This window comes from Gossypium arboreum, chromosome 5 (genome assembly GCF_025698485.1).
Source record: "Gossypium arboreum isolate Shixiya-1 chromosome 5, ASM2569848v2, whole genome shotgun sequence".
Lineage (NCBI taxonomy): Eukaryota > Viridiplantae > Streptophyta > Magnoliopsida > Malvales > Malvaceae > Gossypium > Gossypium arboreum.
Window position 1 is genome coordinate 9025502 of NC_069074.1, and position 19201 is coordinate 9044702.

The 19201-nt window shown below is 31.4% G+C and overlaps 2 protein-coding genes across 2 annotated transcripts; one reads left to right on the forward strand and one right to left on the reverse strand.

Annotated features, from left to right (window-relative positions):
• Window positions 1-739: 739 nt before the first annotated feature.
• LOC108450015 (protein MANNAN SYNTHESIS-RELATED 2) lies at window positions 740-3759 on the reverse strand. Its single transcript, XM_017747433.2, has 6 exons — window positions 3309-3759; window positions 2682-2832; window positions 2478-2548; window positions 2224-2309; window positions 1554-2133; window positions 740-1439 (listed from the first exon to the last, which is right to left on the reverse strand). The coding sequence occupies exons 1-6, from the start codon at window positions 3408-3410 to the stop codon at window positions 1161-1163; spliced, it is 1269 nt and encodes a 422-aa protein (XP_017602922.1). The 5' UTR covers window positions 3411-3759; the 3' UTR covers window positions 740-1160.
• A 12155-nt stretch (window positions 3760-15914) lies between these two features.
• Window positions 15915-18456, forward strand: LOC108451505 (exocyst complex component EXO70A1-like). The gene has a single exon (XM_017749188.2). It carries the CDS (start codon window positions 16348-16350, stop codon window positions 18343-18345), a length of 1998 nt encoding a protein of 665 aa, XP_017604677.1. The 5' UTR covers window positions 15915-16347; the 3' UTR covers window positions 18346-18456.
• Window positions 18457-19201: the final 745 nt, after the last annotated feature.

Here is a 19201-nt window from a genome sequence, read left to right on the forward strand (position 1 = left end):
AATTTTAAGTTCATGAAATTAAGCTCTTTTTCACATTCATTCTAGTCCTTCCACATTCATACATGACCTTAATTATATCTCTTCCTTTTTTATTCTCTGCACATTCAATTCCCTCACACCTAGGTGTCGTGATCGAATTTAATTTGTTAGGCTATTCCATGAATGCATTATTCAGAATTGTTTTCTCTGGATATTCACGTCTTTTTAGTTGCATCCTCACGTATTTTAACTCATATCCTCAAATACAAACTATAAAATAAAAATTAGTTGTTCTAATTAAGGTTATTTGAATTGGATCGGATTGATTTATCAAAAATCGACTAGGGCACCGATTTAGACAAGGGCATTGAACTAATTGACATGAGAATCGGTGCAGACCGATTGAATTAGATTTTTATTTTATAAATTTTTAATAATTTATTTATCAACAAGGCAATGATTTTATTGGTACGATTACCAGTCTAGTACTAAAAACTTTGATTCTAATACAACATGGTCCATAGATTAGGTTAGGTTATGATAGTAAAATAGCCTCATATATTTTTTAAATAATTCATTATACAATCTCTTATTTTTCAACCCTTTTTTTAGGGTTTTATTGGTTCTATCACTTCTTACTCGGTTTCAATCGATTCGAAAGGTTGTGGGTCGAAGGTCCGACCCTTGGTAAAACTCATGTTTGGCTGCTTCAAAGTTCAAGCAAGGTTGTTGGACCAACTAGGACTCAAAAACAGTGTGATTTGTTAATAAAGCATTTCTTAAAATGACCAATCTCTTACAATCTAAAATACCAAAAAAGGGAAATCTAAAAAGGTGAATTTTTTTTTTCATTAACTAAAGACAAGAAGGTTATAAAATATGCACCCTTATTACACTGAAAAATTATAGTAGAAATGAAGTTTTGCATCACATCCAGCAACATATTGAGACCCGAACCCTGTAACATTTCTGACCACCCCCCCCCCTCCCCCATTGAGAAATGCATTAAAGAAAAACCAAAAATCACCTTAACATATAACTTTTATCAGGGCCAGTTAACACCCAAGTATGAACACCAAAGTTGGTTTCTCCCTCTGCTTACTCAAAAAGACTCCCAACTGAGGTAAACGGGAAGACCCGACACCCTTTTACGAAGGCACGCATGCATTGAACTGACACGACTAGCAGAAACAGGAATAAGCCAAATGATTCCTCTTGGCAACATACGGAGAGAGGTAGTTGGTGATGGGGGCGGAAGTACCAGGTATATCAGCTGGAACAAGGATTTGAGGCTTCCCTGAAGCTATTCTTTTTCCAGCTACATTGGCATAGAACAAGCCGGATATGGCTGGTACAAATACATCACTCTGAGAACATATATGGAAGTCTATAACCTTTTCAAATTCCGAATCTTCAGATTCAAGGAACTTCCCCTTTTTCTCATCTGGCATTACGCTTTCCTACATTAATTGCAGTAGCACACACAGGTTCAAAATCAAGCATTGCACATAATGGTTCAAGAAGCATATTGAAAATATAGTAATTATTATCAGACAAAAGATGAATTTACTCACCTTTGTGTATGTCTTAGGGAAGATATCTCTGAGGACACTAAGGCTGTTATCCCACCTTGATTGAGTCAGGTATATGGTGGTATCCGTATCAAACCCGACCTTCCTCAAGAATAAAGCTATCTCCTGTGCATTATAACAACTTTTTGCTCTGGCAGAACCGCTTCCATGGCAATTCTTATTTTCAAGTATCCCAACCCTCAAGTCCACTGCTATAAACTTGCCATTCGATTTGCGACTCAAAGTCCTAAGCCGTTCGATCATTGAATCAACAACTTCGAGAACCTCTGATTGTAACTCGAAGGTTCCAAACATTCCCAAACATGCGACTGAATCGACACTACTCTTTTGTGCGGTTTTTCTCATATTTACACTAGGGAAGTAGGTCGCAAGCCTTATGTTGCCCTTTGATTTAAATAAAGGTTCTACACTTTCCACAATGTGATCTTCAGTGACCCGATTCGGAACTTTCACAGCAGCAAGATCCCTGATTGATATTTCATTTGGCAACTCTTTTGCTACTTTGACAACCCCATCCAGGCTTTTCATGAACTTGTCAACATCATAAATATCCTCAAAGTTTCTGAAAATTTTCAATTATAGTATGAGAAAAAAGTTGAAGGAAAACGAAAGGAGAGAACATGAGATCTTGAAAACGAACACTAGCACGAACCTTACATCACCGGGTTTGCTCCCTCTAATGTCTGGAAGTACAAGAGTTGCCGTTAGATACCTTGCTACAACTACAGCATCAGCTACCTGATGAGAACATTGCACACAACAGAATGAATAATAAATCAGATGGAAAACAAGATAATGCTTTCAATAGATTATTGTATCGACTCATTCAAGATCCCATTCCTGATTAAGGCATGTTTGCATTAGTACCAATTTAACAAGATAAGGTTACCATGAGCAACAGTTTACCTGAGAGACATGATATTCTGGACCATTAGTCAATGAGAAAGTAACATACCCTCTTGACTGCTCTAGTTCATCTGTCACCCAATTAACAACACCATCAGTTAAAAGAGAAGCATTAGGATAAATTTCAGCCTACTGTGGGAGATCTGCATACACATATGACGAATTTATACAACACTTGGGAGAAATTAAATGAATTTAACGAACCCAAATCCGTCCTGCTCCAACACGGCTTTAGCTCTTGGATGTCTTCCATCCAAGGTCCTTTGCTCCTCTTAGAAAGCTTAACAAGGCCATCGTTCTCAATAGCATTGACACTCTCAAAATGAGCATCCTCACCTTCTCCAGGAAGCTTGTCCTACATAATGAGGGCAGGGCAAAGACCATGTAAATAAAATATGAAGAACTGAAATGATATCAAACAAACCTTGAAGAATTTAATCACTGTAAATGAAAAAAACATAAGCATCAATAGAATTTATAATAATACATCTACAATTTCCTTGTTCCAATGGGTCGTTTGTTCATTCCTTCACAATCTATTATCCAAGATACTCAACCAGGAAGCAAATCAGCTTTAATAATATTATCCAAGACAACATTTTGAAGATCATAGTTGTAATAAATTACAGATTTGATGCCAAGAGAAGCAAAGTGGAAACTGAAGGGAGGTGCAAATTCAAGCTCCTTATCAGATTTACTTCCACAAAAGCAGAGATTCAAAAAAAAAAAAAGAACAATGAGTTTAATACAAAAGAATTGAATCTTCTCAAAACAAAGATGAAAATGGTGATAAACTTTGAAATGAAATAACTGTAAAGAAAGAGGCATTACTTGAAGCGAATCAAAATGGTCTCTTTTAATCATTTGACCAAGCATCACAAACATGGTGAGAGTAAGTATACCAGCCACTACTTGCCTCAAATCAACTCCCATTTTTTCTCTCTCGAAATTCTATGACAAGATCAAAAAAGAAAGACCCAAAGAGTGGGTGTTTTCCCAAGAATTTTAGACCTACAGAGCTTAACAAAAAGCTGAAACAGCAAGCTTAACAAGAGAGGAAGATAGATAGGGAAATGATAACACAATAAAGCTTGTGTTTTTATTGGTCAATCAATAAATAAAGCTTAGTTAAGTGCAGCGGTCTTAGACTAATTAATGTTAATACTAATTTGGGGTCTCTTACATTACATTAACACCACCGACACTTAACCATGAAAAAGATGTGCTGCCTGTTTTTCTTACAACAAGATATTTTTGTCCCCCGCTGTTTTTGCCTTTGTATGTGGGTTTTAGATTAGCTTTCCCTTCTTTTTTTTTCTTAAATATGTGGCTTTCGACTTTGAAGTTTGAACTTCAATGAAGGACCTAATATATCTTCCACACATTTTTCATGTCTATCACTTTCTTTTTTTTTCTTTTCTTTTATAGAAAATTTAATTATCTACTCTAACATGTTTAAGCCACTTCATGAATCAAAAATACAATCATTCACATTAATCAAATATAATTTTAACTGATAAATAAATTTTTAATGTATCAATTTAAATTATATAATTAGTTCACAATAGTATCGCTAGCAACAACTTTTTAATTAGTAAAAACAACAGACAAATTTAAATTTTAGTCTTAATATTTTCGTCAATTGAATTTTAATTTGATTAGCATGAATATTGTTATCAATGTAAGAGGATGTAGATTCGAGTGCACTAAAGTATATTTTCTTCCTATTTTATAAGTTAAAAATGAGTTATGAGTAGTTTTAGACATTGTTAAAAAAAAAAGTAGATATGATCGTAACCTATAATGAGATTATTTAAAAAGAAATCTATATAATGTATAGAGAAAATAATTATTTAACATGTTTATTAAAATTTGATACGAAAATTAAATAATACTTTAATTGAATGGTAAAATTAAAATATATATATTTAACAATTAAATTGAGACCCAATATTAATTGAGTCAAGATATTTATATATGGCAAATAAATAAAGTAAAACAAAAACAATCTCTTGTTTCTATTTTCTAAAGATTTTCACTTTAAATCACTTTTTCCTTCCTTTGTTTTTTTTCTAAATGTTCCATTTTTGTTTCCTCTTTATCACTTTAAATTGGAGAGATTACAATGTCGACAAGATGATACTGACCTACCAATACCAAACGACCTGTCCATACTCGACAAACTTCACAGTGGCTCCACCTTCACTTTTTTCTTTTCTTTTAAATTAAAATTAAAAATTTTAGTAGTGTTGTGTTATAAATAAAAACACAATAATTTAAAAACAAAATGTTTTTTTTTAAAGATACGACTCTAACCAAAAGAGTAATATGAAATCATATATCTAATTTCAAGTGACATGAAATAACACATCTAGTATTAATAGTTATAAAAAAATGTTTTTTTTAATCATGTTTTCTCTCCTATATTTTTTTCTTAACCATTTTAGCCATTTAGGTACTAAACAGAATAATGAAATTCTAAAAATAATATTTTGTATGCTGGTTTTGTGTAGACGCAAAATGAGAATGAATTAATAATAAGAAACCACTAACTCAATGAGCGTAGATTCGGTCTAAAAGAAAATAATTATGTATTAGTTGGGATATCTGACTTGCGGTCTTCTGTCTTTTGTCTGATTTTCTTCCTTCCTTTTTTCTTATTTAAAGATAAGAAAGATAGAATTTAGGATATAAAATCTTAGAGTAAAAGAAATATACTTTTTTTATAATCCAATGATTATCGCCTTAATTTTTGCCAAGGGCAGTACTCAACCGTGCTGCGTCTACACTCTACAGTATTACTATTTTTTATCATATTTATTTTTTTATATAATATTTAGAATTATTCATAATCTCTCATCAACCTTTAAATAAGAGGATAACATGCTTTAGTACACTAAAACTCACGTCCTCCTACACAGACAATAATACCGATACTGTAACGCCCCGTACCCGAGACTATCGTCGGAGTCGAACACGAGGTGTTAACAGACTTAATTCATTACTTAAACAACTCAAACAATTTATTTTTAAAATTTCCAGTCAAGCTAGCAATCTGCGTCACAGTCACTTAAAAATTTATATCTCGAGTTCCAAAACTCGAAATCTAATTCCGTAAATTTTCCCTGAAATTAGACTCATATATCTATCTATTAATTTTTTTTATAGAATTTTTGGTCCGGCCAATTAGTACAGTTTATTAGTTAAAGTCTCCTCTGTTTCAGGGTTCAACTGCTCTGACCTCTGTGTATTTCGAATTAGATATCTCTCTGTACAGAATTTCAATGTCTATGAAGTTTGTTTCTCTTAAAACTAGACTCAATAAGGAATCTGTACATATAAAGAATATATTCTAATTATTTTTTTACAATTTATGATGAATTTTTAAAGTCAGAACAGGGGATCCAGAAATCACTCTGGCCCTGTTTCACAAAAATTCAAATATCTCATAAAATTTAATTCATATACTTGTTTTGTTCAATCCATATGAAAATGGACTCATTAAGATTAAATTTCATAACTTACTCATCATTTAATTCCATTTCTACCATTTTTAGTGATTTTTTCAAATTTACATCACTGCTGCTGTCAGATTCTGTTTTATGGCAGATTTCACTTTACTAAGGATTTTCATGGACTAAATAGCATTTTAAACATACATAACATCAAATATGACTTAGATTGGTCATTCCAATGGCTAATCATTTACAAACCCTTTTCTTGCCAAACCTTAGCCATATCATAAGATCATTTACACAAAGTGAGTATTTTGCCATACATGCCACATTCAAAACACACAAGCCATTTTACCAATTTAGGCCTTCGGATAGTGTGAACGAGTCTTCAACCTATCCCAATTCTCAAGCCGGCTTGTTAAAACTACAATGAATGAAAAGGAGGGAGTAAGCATAAATGCTTAGTAAGTTCATATGCAAATAACAAGTAACATAACCATACAAATATACCAAACAACCTTAGCATGGTATCACCAAAACATATATCACATTTCTAAACATCATTCATCATCTTACCACCTTATCGTTGTTGTATCTATTTTCAACCCGAGGGCTAAGTACATACCTGTCCAAAGTGTCCATTTCACAACACTTACCAAAACGTCACTTGCATCTTAAGTGTTCTTCCATTTCACTAGAAATTTTACCCGTTGAACACATCGGAATATAACTCGGATACATGGATAATTTGCACATAAGTGCCACATATGTAATCAAGCAATCATGTAACCAGCCCCTAAGTGAACTCGGACTCAACTCAACGAGCTCGGGCTGTAACACCCCTAACCCGTATCCGCTGCCAAAACAGGGTTTCGGAGCATTACTACCATTTACAGATCACTAAAAAAATTTAAATACTTACCGATTCAATGCATCATATAAATAAATATATTACCATTCAATCAACAATTTGATACTTGTATAAGCATCAAACAGCAACATTGTTAGTATACTTGCACATATTTCATATAAATTCAACATTGATATATCTATTTTCTCAACATATCGCACTTGAGTTTAATAATAGTCTCAACTTACATAATTTCCTTGTATCAACATATCAAAGATAATCATATATGTACATGCCATGAAACATATCATGCTCTTACCGTTTCTTCATAAGCATATATCATTCATTTCATTATATCAATATTTCATGCTCCATCATTTCCATATATTTTATGTATATTTATTCCGCAATAGCTTATATCAAACTTAACATAAATTATATTCCATGTACTTATACTTATTTCGTTTATCTATCTTCATAATTATTTCATATAACCATTCGTCATCTGATACATATTACCTGAATATCAATTGTTCAACAGATGTTAGAGCGTCTCCCATCCACGGTCTTATTTATCTTTGACATGATGCCATAGTGTCTTTCAACTATGGTCTTATTTATCTTTGACATGATGCCATAGTGTCTTTCAACTATGGTCTTACTCATTTTCTGTCATGTTGCCATGGTATCTTTCAACCATGGTCTTGTTCATTTCATAACACGTTGCCATGGTATCTTTCAACCATGGTCTTACACATTTCATATCAGGTTGCCATGGTATCTTTCAACCATGGTCTTACACATTTCATATCAGGCTGCCATGGTATCTTTCAACCATGGTCTTACACATTTCATATCAAGCTGCCATGGTAACTTTCAACCATGGTCTTACACATTTCATATCAAGTTGCCATGGTATCTTTCAACCATGGTCTTACATATTTCATATCAGGCTGCCATGGTATATTTCAATCATGGTCTTACACATTTCATATCAGAGAGCACACTCCCGCGAACCTCATATTTACAGTGGGATTACCAGTCCAGGCTAAATCCTCAGAATATAAACTCATAGAGTATTGTCGGGATTACGGTCCGAGCTAAATCCCTCGCAACGACAATTACTCTAATGAGCTTGGATCCAATTACCACCCAAGCTAAATTCAGACCCTAATTTGGATTACCCGTCTGGCTAAATCCATTTTCCACATATTCTTCGGGAGGGCTATATCAGGATAGGATCACCCGTCCGGGCTAGATCCTTTTTACCGTCAATTCCTTTTCAGATATCCATCGAATTTTCCTTTCATTCAACCGGGATTTCTTCCCATTTTATCAAATATATCAATGTTTCATTAATTTTTATACAATGAACACTCAAATCATATTCACATCAATAACATACAATCTCAAGCATTTAAGAATATAATTCAAGTTACACAAACTTACGTCATTGCTTGTTTGTGTTTATAATTTCATTAATCCGATATCTTTTCTTTTCCATGATCAAGTCTCATATTTGAGTCATCCGGATCTTTATAAATAAATTTGATCATCATTTTCATTCATTTCATCTTCTAATGCATTTAACTAATGCTCTAGGCAAAATTACCATTTTGCCCCTAAACTTTTAATTAATGACGATTTCATCCTTAGGGTCAGGAAAATAAAATTCTTGCAATTTAATCCTTATTTCCAGCTATTATTCTCATATATATTGATAACAGTCCATGAATTCTATAAAATATCAGAATTTTCCATAATTTCAAAACTTTTCAATTTAATCCCTAAAACATGTTTTCCCCTATCTTGAACTAAATTAATAATTTCATTCAATTTTGTAATTTAAATAATAAAATAATCCATTTCATGCAATTTGGTCATTTCTGACATTTTTACAAAATTGCCCATAAAGTTTTACTTTTATTCAATTTAGTCCCTAAGCCTAAAATATGCAAATTAGCCATGCTTAATGAATATTCATATATGTTTTCCTCCTCCTCCTCTCCATTCCACATCCTTGATGTATGTAGCACACTTGTAAGTAACATTATCTATAATCTTTATTATTTACTTTTATGAATATTCAAGCTGTCCATCTGTGTCATAGTCACTAAATTATTTATATCTGGAGCTTTAGAGCTCCAAATTAAGATCCGAAAATTTTTCCTGAAACTAGACTCATATATATTCTTTGCATAAAATTTTAAGAATTTTTGTTTTAGTCAATAAGTACAGTTTGTTCTTTAAATTTACCCCTATTCTGCTGTCTGACAGTTGTGACCCTTCTTCACTAAAAATTAATTATCTCCTTGTACAGAATTCTAATGATGTTCATGTTTGTTTCTATTGAAAATAGACTCATTCAGGATTCTAAACATATAAATTTAAGTCCATAATTGTTTTTATCCAATTTTTTATGATTTTACAAATTTAGAACAGGGGAACCCGAAATCATTCTGACCTTGTCTCACAAAATTCATCATATCTCATTATTTAGAATTACATTTCATACATAATTTCTTCTATAAGAAACTAGACTTAATAAGCTTTAATTTCATATTTTATTAATCCTATAATTAGATTTCTAAAATTTTTGATGATTTTTCAAAATTAGACTACTGCTGCTGTCCAGAACTGTTTTAGTACAAGATATTAATTACCATGTTATAACATCCTTATTTTCTTTTTCTACACCATTTCTCATCACTTTCTCTTATTTTTTTTTCACTAACATATCAAGAACATAGGACCTTATGTAAGAAAACTCTACTATAACATTATTTCCATGCTTTATCAATAATAACAAACTTAAAAACATATTGAAATCTTGATGTACTTACCTTTTCTTATTGACTTCAATCTTTAACTTAATTTTTCTCTCTCCTCCAGCTTCGATTTCTTGAATCCAACTTGATATTCTTGCTCCCCATCATCTCCTTGCTATCTTTCTCTCTTGATGGCTATGGTAATTCTTTCAATTTTTAGGTAAAAATAATGAATTTTTGGTGGAAGGACTAAATTGTAAAGAAAGCAAACTTCTTTTCTTCTTCTTATCTTACGTTAGTTTGCATGGGAAAGGAAATGTGTTGATAATTCTTCATCTTTCCTTCCTTTTATACTAAATAAATAATAATATAATAATAATAAACATCTCATAAAATATTAATAAAATAATATTTATCTAATTAATTAATTTAAAATATCATCAACATAATCATTACATTCTAGAATTCTCTCTCTTACTAATTGACCATTTTGCCCTTCATGATCTTTTAGAATTCCATCCTTGAGTCATCACTTAATTTGGTAAAATTGCGATTTAGTCCCTCATAATTTTTTTACCTATTCAATTTGGTCCTAATTCATCAATTTTTCTTGATTTCTAGATCATTCCACCCTTAAAATATTTGCACCATTAGTCCTTCAACTTTTTTTATATTTACACTTCAACCCCTTAAATTTTGAGTATTTACTCTTGTGCAACAAGACTTTTCTCATCTTTTCAATTTAGTCCTTTCTTGAATTAGTATATCATAATATACTTCTCAATATTGACATAACTCAAAAATTCCCTTTTTGTCACTTTATTTCCTTATTTTACTATATCACGAATAATATTTTACTGTAAAAATTTTCGGGGTATTACACGGGCGTTCGCATCCATAAGTGAACTCGGACTCAACTCAACGAGTTCGGATGCCTAGTTACATCTCACGAACTCGGACTCAACTCAACGAGTTCGGACATTCGCATCCATAAGTGAACTCGGACTCAACTCAACGAGTTCGGATGCTCAACCATCCTAGTGACATGTCACTTGTATCCTAATCTATTCCTAAGGTTCAAACGAGATTTTCCTCGAACACATCTCCTTGCCATCTTCTGTAAAATACCGAAACCAATACTCGGTAGCACTTTATATTTAACAAATAATACACATAATTTGCATTTTATTCGAAAATAATCACAAAGCATATATTTCATGATAAAAATCAGCATATCATATAATTAACATCAATAACTTAAAAATAACAATTATGCTACATTATTTACACATGAACTTACCTCGGCACAAAATTTTTAACAATCGAGCCTATTCCTCGTAAACTTTGTTTTTCCCTCGATCACGACTTGAATCTCGTTTCTCTTGATCTATAATACCAAATTAATCTTATTTAATACATACATTCATTAAAACAGTCCTTAATACGAACTTTGGAAAATTTACTATTTTGCCCCTAAACTTTTGCATAATTACACTTTTGCCCCTAGGCTCGGGAATTAAACTTCATCCCTTATTATTATGTTTTATGACATACTGATCATTTTTCCCTTCTATGGCAACATCAAATTCTCACTCTAACATGTATTTATGATTACTAAATATTTTTACCGATTAAGTCTTTTTACTCGTTTCACTCAAAACCGAGTAGCACAAGTTGTCTAACAAAATTTAAAATCTCATATTCTGTCATAAAACACCAAAATACACAAATTTCACCTATGGATATTTTTCCAAATATGAACCATAGGCTGAATTATTGTTAACATAAGCTAAATCGAGCTACCGGGATTTCAAAAACATAAAAATCATTAAAAATGAGGCTTGAAATTGAAGTTTGAAAGTTGAAGAAACACCAGCTATGGAGGAGAGCAAAATTCGGCAGAACAATATGGAGAAGATGATCATTTTGGGTTATTTTTCCTATTTTTATTTCATTTAATATCTAAATGACCAAAATGCCCTTACTACTAAACTTTTCAAAAATTCCATCCATGTCCAATTTTTTTCCATAGACTTAGAAATTGGTCAAATTCCTATTTAAGACCTCCTCGTTAATAATCTAAAGCAATTTCATACTAAAAACTTCTAGAATGCAAGTTTTGCGAATTATACGATTTAGTCCCTAATCTCAACTTAAGCACTTTATGCATAGAATTTCATCACGAAATTTTCACACAATCATGCAATCATATCATAAACCTCAAAATAATTATAAAATAATTATTTTTAGCTCGGATTTGTGGTCACGAAACCACTATTCCGATTAGGCCCTATTCGAGATATTACAGATACCAATCAAGCTAAGACTCAATTGGTATCTATATTATATTTAAAACTACTATAGTTACATCAATTTAGTTTGATAATGATTATTTTTTTATAAAAGTAAATCATATTATTATAAAAATGCTTTTGTCTTTTTATATTATATCAATAAAAATTCAAATATAATTTTTATATATATTTAATAAATATTTTTGTATGTTATAATCTAATACTATTAAAAGAAATTATGTGTGTTTATATCTTATATATTAAATCATTTTATATATTGTTATTGGGATAAAAAAAACCTCCACAAGAGAGTTTAGAACGCTATCATAGATAATTTTTTTGTTAATTTTAACTTAAGCCAAAAAAAATTTTTAGGAGGAGCCGGATGAATTTTTAATTTTTTATAGTTTATATCTTTATAATTTGTAAAGGATTAAATCAAATTTTTATAATTTTAGGGAGCCAAAGTGCAATTTTACCTTAACTAATTTAAAATTTTAAAAAATTTTAAAGGTCTAAAATTAATTTTACATTTCAGGGGGGTCGGGGCCCATGCCAGCCTCCCCTAGCTTCGCCCCTGTTTTAACTATTAATATTTTACATACTAAAAATAGAAATTTTTAACTTCACGAGCAAGAGTTAAATGTTTCCATATGTTCTTTTATAAATATTAAATGAAATACAAATTAATTAAAAGAGACAAATGTTATTCATTTAACTTTACTTGAGGAATCCCCAATATATCATTTTTATTTTATTTTATAACAACATATGATAATATCTTAAACTTTCTTGTGATTTTTTTTATTCCACTAAGAATCATATAAATGTTAACATATTGATAATTTAAATAAAATTATATACATTATAAAATATTCATGCATTTGTATTTTTTTCATATCGTCTAGTGAAATAACTAAAAGATTAGGTTCCATTGTTTTTATTATTTTTAAGTGTAAATAATAATTGAGTTATATAATATATTGAGATAAACTATAAAAGTGACTCATACCATAAAAGCCATTAAAAGTAATAAGATAGTTTCACATTATAGGTAGCATAAACAACTACTAAAAATGGTATAAAAAGTCAGTAAGAATGTTATTTGTGTTACGAGAATTTTGAGCAATACACATCTCTTTTTACCTTGGTGTTGACAAAAGTTCTACTTTATAGATGTGAGTGGTGGAGTAATAGATTGTGAATTAAGAGCATTATTGGAATAAAGAGATTACATGAGATAGGTGATCAAAATTTGTATAATTTGTAGGAGATGAATGAACCCAGATCATATGACAAAATCAACTTCTTTTTTTGTTTTACTTTGAAATGTGGGTGTCAACAAGGAGTGAGATAACATGTTTCTTCAAATAACCTAACTAATCTGTTTAAAATAAGATAATTTTGCAGGCCAATTCCTACCACAATATTGTGAGGTAACCCATAGTTGACCTACTTTTAATATTTACTAATAATTTCAATATGATGGAGGGGGCCTCACTGCAGCGATAATTATATTCTATTGTTATGAGGAAAAAAAGCAGTTAATACAAAAAATTTCATTTAATTTGGTCATTGTTAACAAGGTTAGTTTTGGGAACACCAATTTTTTTTTTTTTTTTAATTCAAGAGATTCCTGAAAGAACGAGAATTTAATTGCGTAGAAACAAAGATTAATTGATGGCAAGTCAAGTGGTACTAATTGAAGCTCTTCCAAGAAAATGACTGCTAAACAGCTATTGTTAGTGAGTCATTAACCTTTGGCAAACCAAATGCAAGGGCTCTAAGCCAATTTATAAATCAAAACCATTGAAACATTTCTATTTTTCTTTGGCTCACCCCATTAATTGTTTCAAAAGACCATCAGAAATTAAAAAATATAAGAAGAAATTTGAAATGGGAGGATTTAAATAATCTCTTACAGTAAATGAAATTCGTACAGGGATTGAGTAATAGAAAATCAAATGTGAAGGAAAGTTTTTTATAAGTATGGATTTTCTTTGTAACACTAACAGATATGGGCTTCGTTTGGACTTCGGCTTGGTCTAATATCATGGAAGTCACCTACTACTCTATTTACAAACTCAACTCAATATAGACTTATTCATAGGTCAATTTATTCGCTTTAGTTCGAATATCTGTTTGAAATTTGAGAAGGGTTAAATAAAAATATTATGCCTGAAAAATAGATTCAATCAAAAAATTTAAGTCTGTTTAAAATATGGGTCAAGCTCAGATTTGAACATTTAAGGCTTGAGCCTAGCTTAACACATTTTTAAGTTTATGACACTTTATATTATATTATTTTTATATATCACGTAATTTATAACACATTAGAAAATAAACCTATACTAAATACTCTAAGGTAAATATTAAAATAATATTAAGATGACTATATAAAAATTTTAATAAATAAAAATATTAAATTAAAATAATATAAATAAATTAAAAATAAAAAAATGATATGAGCGGATATAAAATGGGCTTGGGTTAATCTTTTGTAAATATAGACAAGTTAAGGTAAAATTTTAGACTTATTTTTAAGCCGGATCAAATTTGAGCAAGTAAAATATATTAATATCATATTTAAACCTAATTCAAACCTGACCCAACCCGACTCATGAGCACCTTTAACTCAATAACCCATTCATATTTTTACATTCAAACTTTTTCCAATTTATTTTATTTTTATTTTTTTTCACTGAAGTAAGGGATAGGAGTTGTTAAACTTGAGACGGGTGTTAATTAAAAATTTAAAAATAAATCTTTTTTCACTTTTAGTCGATAATTTTTTTATTTATTTATAAAACAGTTTATTGTAGTCATATAATCCTTAACCATTCAAGCAATCAGTAACTTAAACTTCTTCAATCCAAGTTGTGTTCAAATTCATATGCGTGAAGCCACCTCAATTCACTAATATTTCCCTCCTTTTTTTTGGGTAAATATCAAACTTATACCTAAACTTTAGTTTAATATGTAATTTAATATTTGAGCTTTGATTGGGTGTAATTATAGACAGGTGAAACTTAAACCGTGGTTTATATATATACAGAAAATTTTAATTTTGATTCAGTTGTGCATATTTAAAAAATAAATACATACATTTATTTTCATATTGAATTAATATAATTATTTGTGTATACAATATATCAATATAAAATGATACTAATTCAATAATGTTATTAATAATTTTTAATATCGAATCAAATGATTTTTTTAAAGTAAAATTATATAAAATCAAAATTAGTATATAATATTATACATTAAATTAGATATAATGTATAGTTTTAATATTTACCCTCTTATCACTCTTCTTTTAAGTTGAATCGTTTATTCAATTGTTTTTAACAACTAGTAGCAATTCCATTTCTTTATTTTTAATGTTTTAAACAATTTTTTAAATCTCAAAATGATTTATGATTTTAAACTTTGAACTATCAAAATGGAACTTTTAAACCGCTTGTTCTTTGTGTTGGATTTTATAACAATTTTTAATATTTTTACTTTTTAAGGATAAATTTTATTTTATTTTTTAAAAAAGTACATAAAAATAATAATTAGTTACTATCTTATTCCCTTTTCTTGCAAAAACAAAAAAACAAAAAAGGTTAAATTCTTTTATTAGTCAATTTACTTGAGAAAATTGTAGGTTTTGTCTCTGTATCTTAATTTGGTCAATTTTAGTCCTTATACTTTTTAATTTTTAAAATTTCAATACTCACCAAACAATCATTGTTAAATTGATTAAGTTCAGTTCGTTATTTTCAAAATCGATCGAAAAATATATTATCATATGTTATTTCCATATTTTAATGACTGTTATTTGTATTAAGATTGAAATTTTAAAATTAGAAAAGTATAGAAACTTAGAATGATTTAATTGAAGAATATGGATTAAATCTACAATTGTGCGTATGATACAAGACCAATAATTAAATTTAACCAAACATATTTAATTATTACTATTTAGGTCATGACCAAAATTAACCAATTTTAAAAATACAAAAACTAAAATTAAACTAATTAAAGTATATAAATTAAACTCATAACTTTTACAAATTACAGAGACTAATTTAACTAAAGAGATATGAACCGATTCACCAATATTTAATATTAAAGTAGCCCCTGATTTTGTTTAGGCCTAGTTTTTCGAAACAGTCGGAACCGAGGACTGGGGACAGTTGTGAAAATATAGAAGCGGGTGGGTGGGGAGAGATGGTTGTGAAATTGAAATGAAAAGACAAAGAGTTCCTTACAAAAAACCCACATCCAATCTTTCAAACTTCCAAGCCAGGGTTCCTTTTTTATTTTTTCAAGAAATTTTAAGGTATGGTGGTTGGAAGTTTGTGATTCACAGATACTTGTTTTGTAAGTGAGGTTTGGTTTGAGTTTCGGTAGTTGGTTGAGAAAAAAAGGGTAAATGAGTGATACATAAGAAACCTTTGAACTTCCAACATAAAACCAGTTCTTTAATTAAGAATCCTCAGATGTGATTGCACCATGGCTGAGGTGCAGAGCTTTGACAATCTTTTGGCTTGTCGGAATTTATTGAAAGCAAGCATTGACAATTCAACGGCTCTTGCCTTGGCTCTCGATAAAACTGGACCACGAATAGCTGAGTTAGACCAAAAGTTGACATTTCTTGAGATGGCTATTAGGCCTGGCGGTTCCAAGAACTGCACGTTTGCCGCTGTTAGAGACCATATCAGTCTCGCTCTTGGCCCTTCTGCAGCTGTTTTAAAGATCTTGGATTCTATTCGTGAACTTGAAAAGTCGCTGTTATCAGATTCACTCCCACATTCTGATATTTTTTCTTACATTTCAACCATTAAGCAGTTTGAAGATGCTATAAAATTTCTTACAGCCAACTGCAACTTGGCGATCCAATGGTTAGAAGGAGTTATCCAATTCCTGGAAGGTAATTCTGTGGCCGATGATCGGTACATCTCGAAAGTTAAACGATCGGTAGCGATTTTAGAGGAATTACAGGCAACTGGGGAGCAAGCTGGTCGAAATGGCGAGCTTCTTTCTGGTGCATTTGCCAAGCTAGAAATTTCATTCAAGCAGATTTTGACAGAAAGTAGTGTTCCACTTGGTTTTACGGATTCTTCATCACCATCGACAGCCAAGCAGGCCAACAATGCTGCATTGCCTCTTCCGGGGCCCATCCTTCGGAAGTTGCAGGTGATTGTGGAGAAACTAAATACCGGTAACAGGACAAACAGCTGCATATCGGTTTTCATTGAAGTTCGTAGTCTGAATGCTAAAAATAGCTTACGAGCTCTCGATTTGGATTACCTTGAGAATGCGGTTGAAGAATATGAAGATGTCCAGCATATGGAGGGTTGCATACATGAGTGGAGCAAGCATATGGAGTTCATGGTGAAATGTGTGCTTGAGAGTGAGCATATGCTCTGCAACGAAGTCTTTGGAAGCCTAGCATCAGGTGCATGGACTGGCTGCTTTGCGAAGATTGCGGTCGAATCGGGAATTCTTTTGTTCCTCAGGTTCGGGATGAGCATTGCTGAGACTAAGAAGAGTCCTACCAAACTGTTGCATTTGTTGAACATCTTCTCAGTTCTTGAAACTTTAAGAATGGATTTCAACAAGCTTTTTGGAGGGGAATCTTGCAATGAAATCAAAACCATGACAAGGGATCTCGTCACCAAAGTCGTTAATGGAGCCAGTGAGATTTTCTGGGAACTTCCTTTACAAGTGGAGCTCGAAAGACGAAGTTCTCCACCGAGTGATGGAGGTGTCCCGAGGCTCGTAAGCTTCGTGACCGATTACTGTAACCGGCTGCTTGACGACAATTACAGACCTATTTTGACCCAAGTTCTGAGAATCCATCAAGGTTGGAAATATGAAAAATACGAGGAGGGACTTGTTACCAACCAGATATACAGCATAGTAAGAGAAATCGCAGTCAATTTGGATGCATGGTCGAAAGCCTATGAGCGAAAGGCATTGTCCTACATATTCATGATGAACAATCATTGTCATTTCACTAGTCTAAAAGGCACAAAGTTAGGGAATCTAATGGGAGATTCTTGGTTAAATGCTCATGGGAATTACAAGGAATACTATTCAGCTCTCTACTTGAGAGAGACCTGGGGGAAAATCCTGGCCTCTCTAACCCAAGATAATCCGGATTCTTCACCGAAGATGAGGCTAATGGCATTCAATGAAGCCTTTGATGACATGTACAAGAAGCAGTTAAATTGGGTGGTTATGGATGAAAGCTTAAGAAACAAGATGCACAAGCTTGTGGTTCAGGCCTTGGTGCCTGCTTATACAAGTTACTTGCAGAAATATAGGGTTGTGGTGGAACACAGAAGTGATGTATTTTACACGGTGCAAAGCTTAGAAACCATGCTTAACACCCTGTTTAAGGCAAAGCAAGTGAAATACACAAGCAGCACGCTTGGATCACACTTGACTGGTGAACAAAGAAATGCTGTAATCGACCAATTCCGTTTTACACTTACTGCTATGTAACTTTATGTATTTGTGAATGTATATGATTAAATGGACATTAAAGTGTTCACCTTTTATACCACAGAAAAAACAAAAAGAAAAAAAGGAGAAAAAACTTTAGCCCTTTTATGATATCCCTTGTCTCTTTCCTGTATTAGGGTTTTGGAATGAACATTTTAGAGTAGTAAATGCAGGTTTGACTTAATGGTATAAAAAAATTACGTATTTAGCTTAAGCGGGAATGGTGTTTATTAAAAGCTTAAATCTCATGTGATTTATTGATAGAATGTTGAACTCTTATTTTTAGTGATCAGAAATGAAATCCTGAGAACTAGGAATTGTAGTTTGTCAATCACTAGTAATTTTTTTTTTTTTTGGGAGGATGGGTTTTTGAAGCTTTTGCTTTGGGCATAAAAGGAGAGGTTTGATTTATTGCTTGAAATGATTCTGTATTGGTTGCTGTTAGATGAGCGGAGAGAAAGGAATGGGATCGACAAACCAAATAACGACATGACAATAAACAATATATAGGTGATTTCCTCAAGTGGCACCCGCAATACCGAGAAACAGTGATATTAAAAAAAAAAAAAAGGGTAAAATTGATAGGTGAGAAATGAGATGTAGTGGCCTGCCTTAGTTTTGGGTTCAATCATCTTCTTCCATTCCAACTTGTGAAAGCCAACATCCACCACACAAACTACTAATGCCATAATTTGAAATTTAAAATGTCTCCCAAAATCTTTTCCTTGACAATATTGCCAAAACTGTAGCTTATTTCTCTTCCTATCATATTTATGTTATGTTCTCTTTATCGTAGTACCATTTTTAGATAATTATATAACGTTTTACACTTTAATAATCCTTTTTTAATATGAAT

Coding starts and splice junctions, on each gene's coding strand:
- LOC108451505 (XM_017749188.2), top strand. CDS start 16,348: ATGGCTGAGGTGCAGAGCTTTGACAATCTTTTGGCTTGTCGGAATTTA.
- LOC108450015 (XM_017747433.2), bottom strand. CDS start 3,410: ATGGGAGTTGATTTGAGGCAAGTAGTGGCTGGTATACTTACTCTCACC. Junction 2,833..3,308: donor ACCATTTTGATTCGCTTCAA/GTAATGCCTCTT, acceptor CTCATTATGTAG/GACAAGCTTCCTGGAGAAGG. Junction 1,440..1,553: donor TCCCTAAGACATACACAAAG/GTGAGTAAATTC, acceptor CAATTAATGTAG/GAAAGCGTAATGCCAGATGA.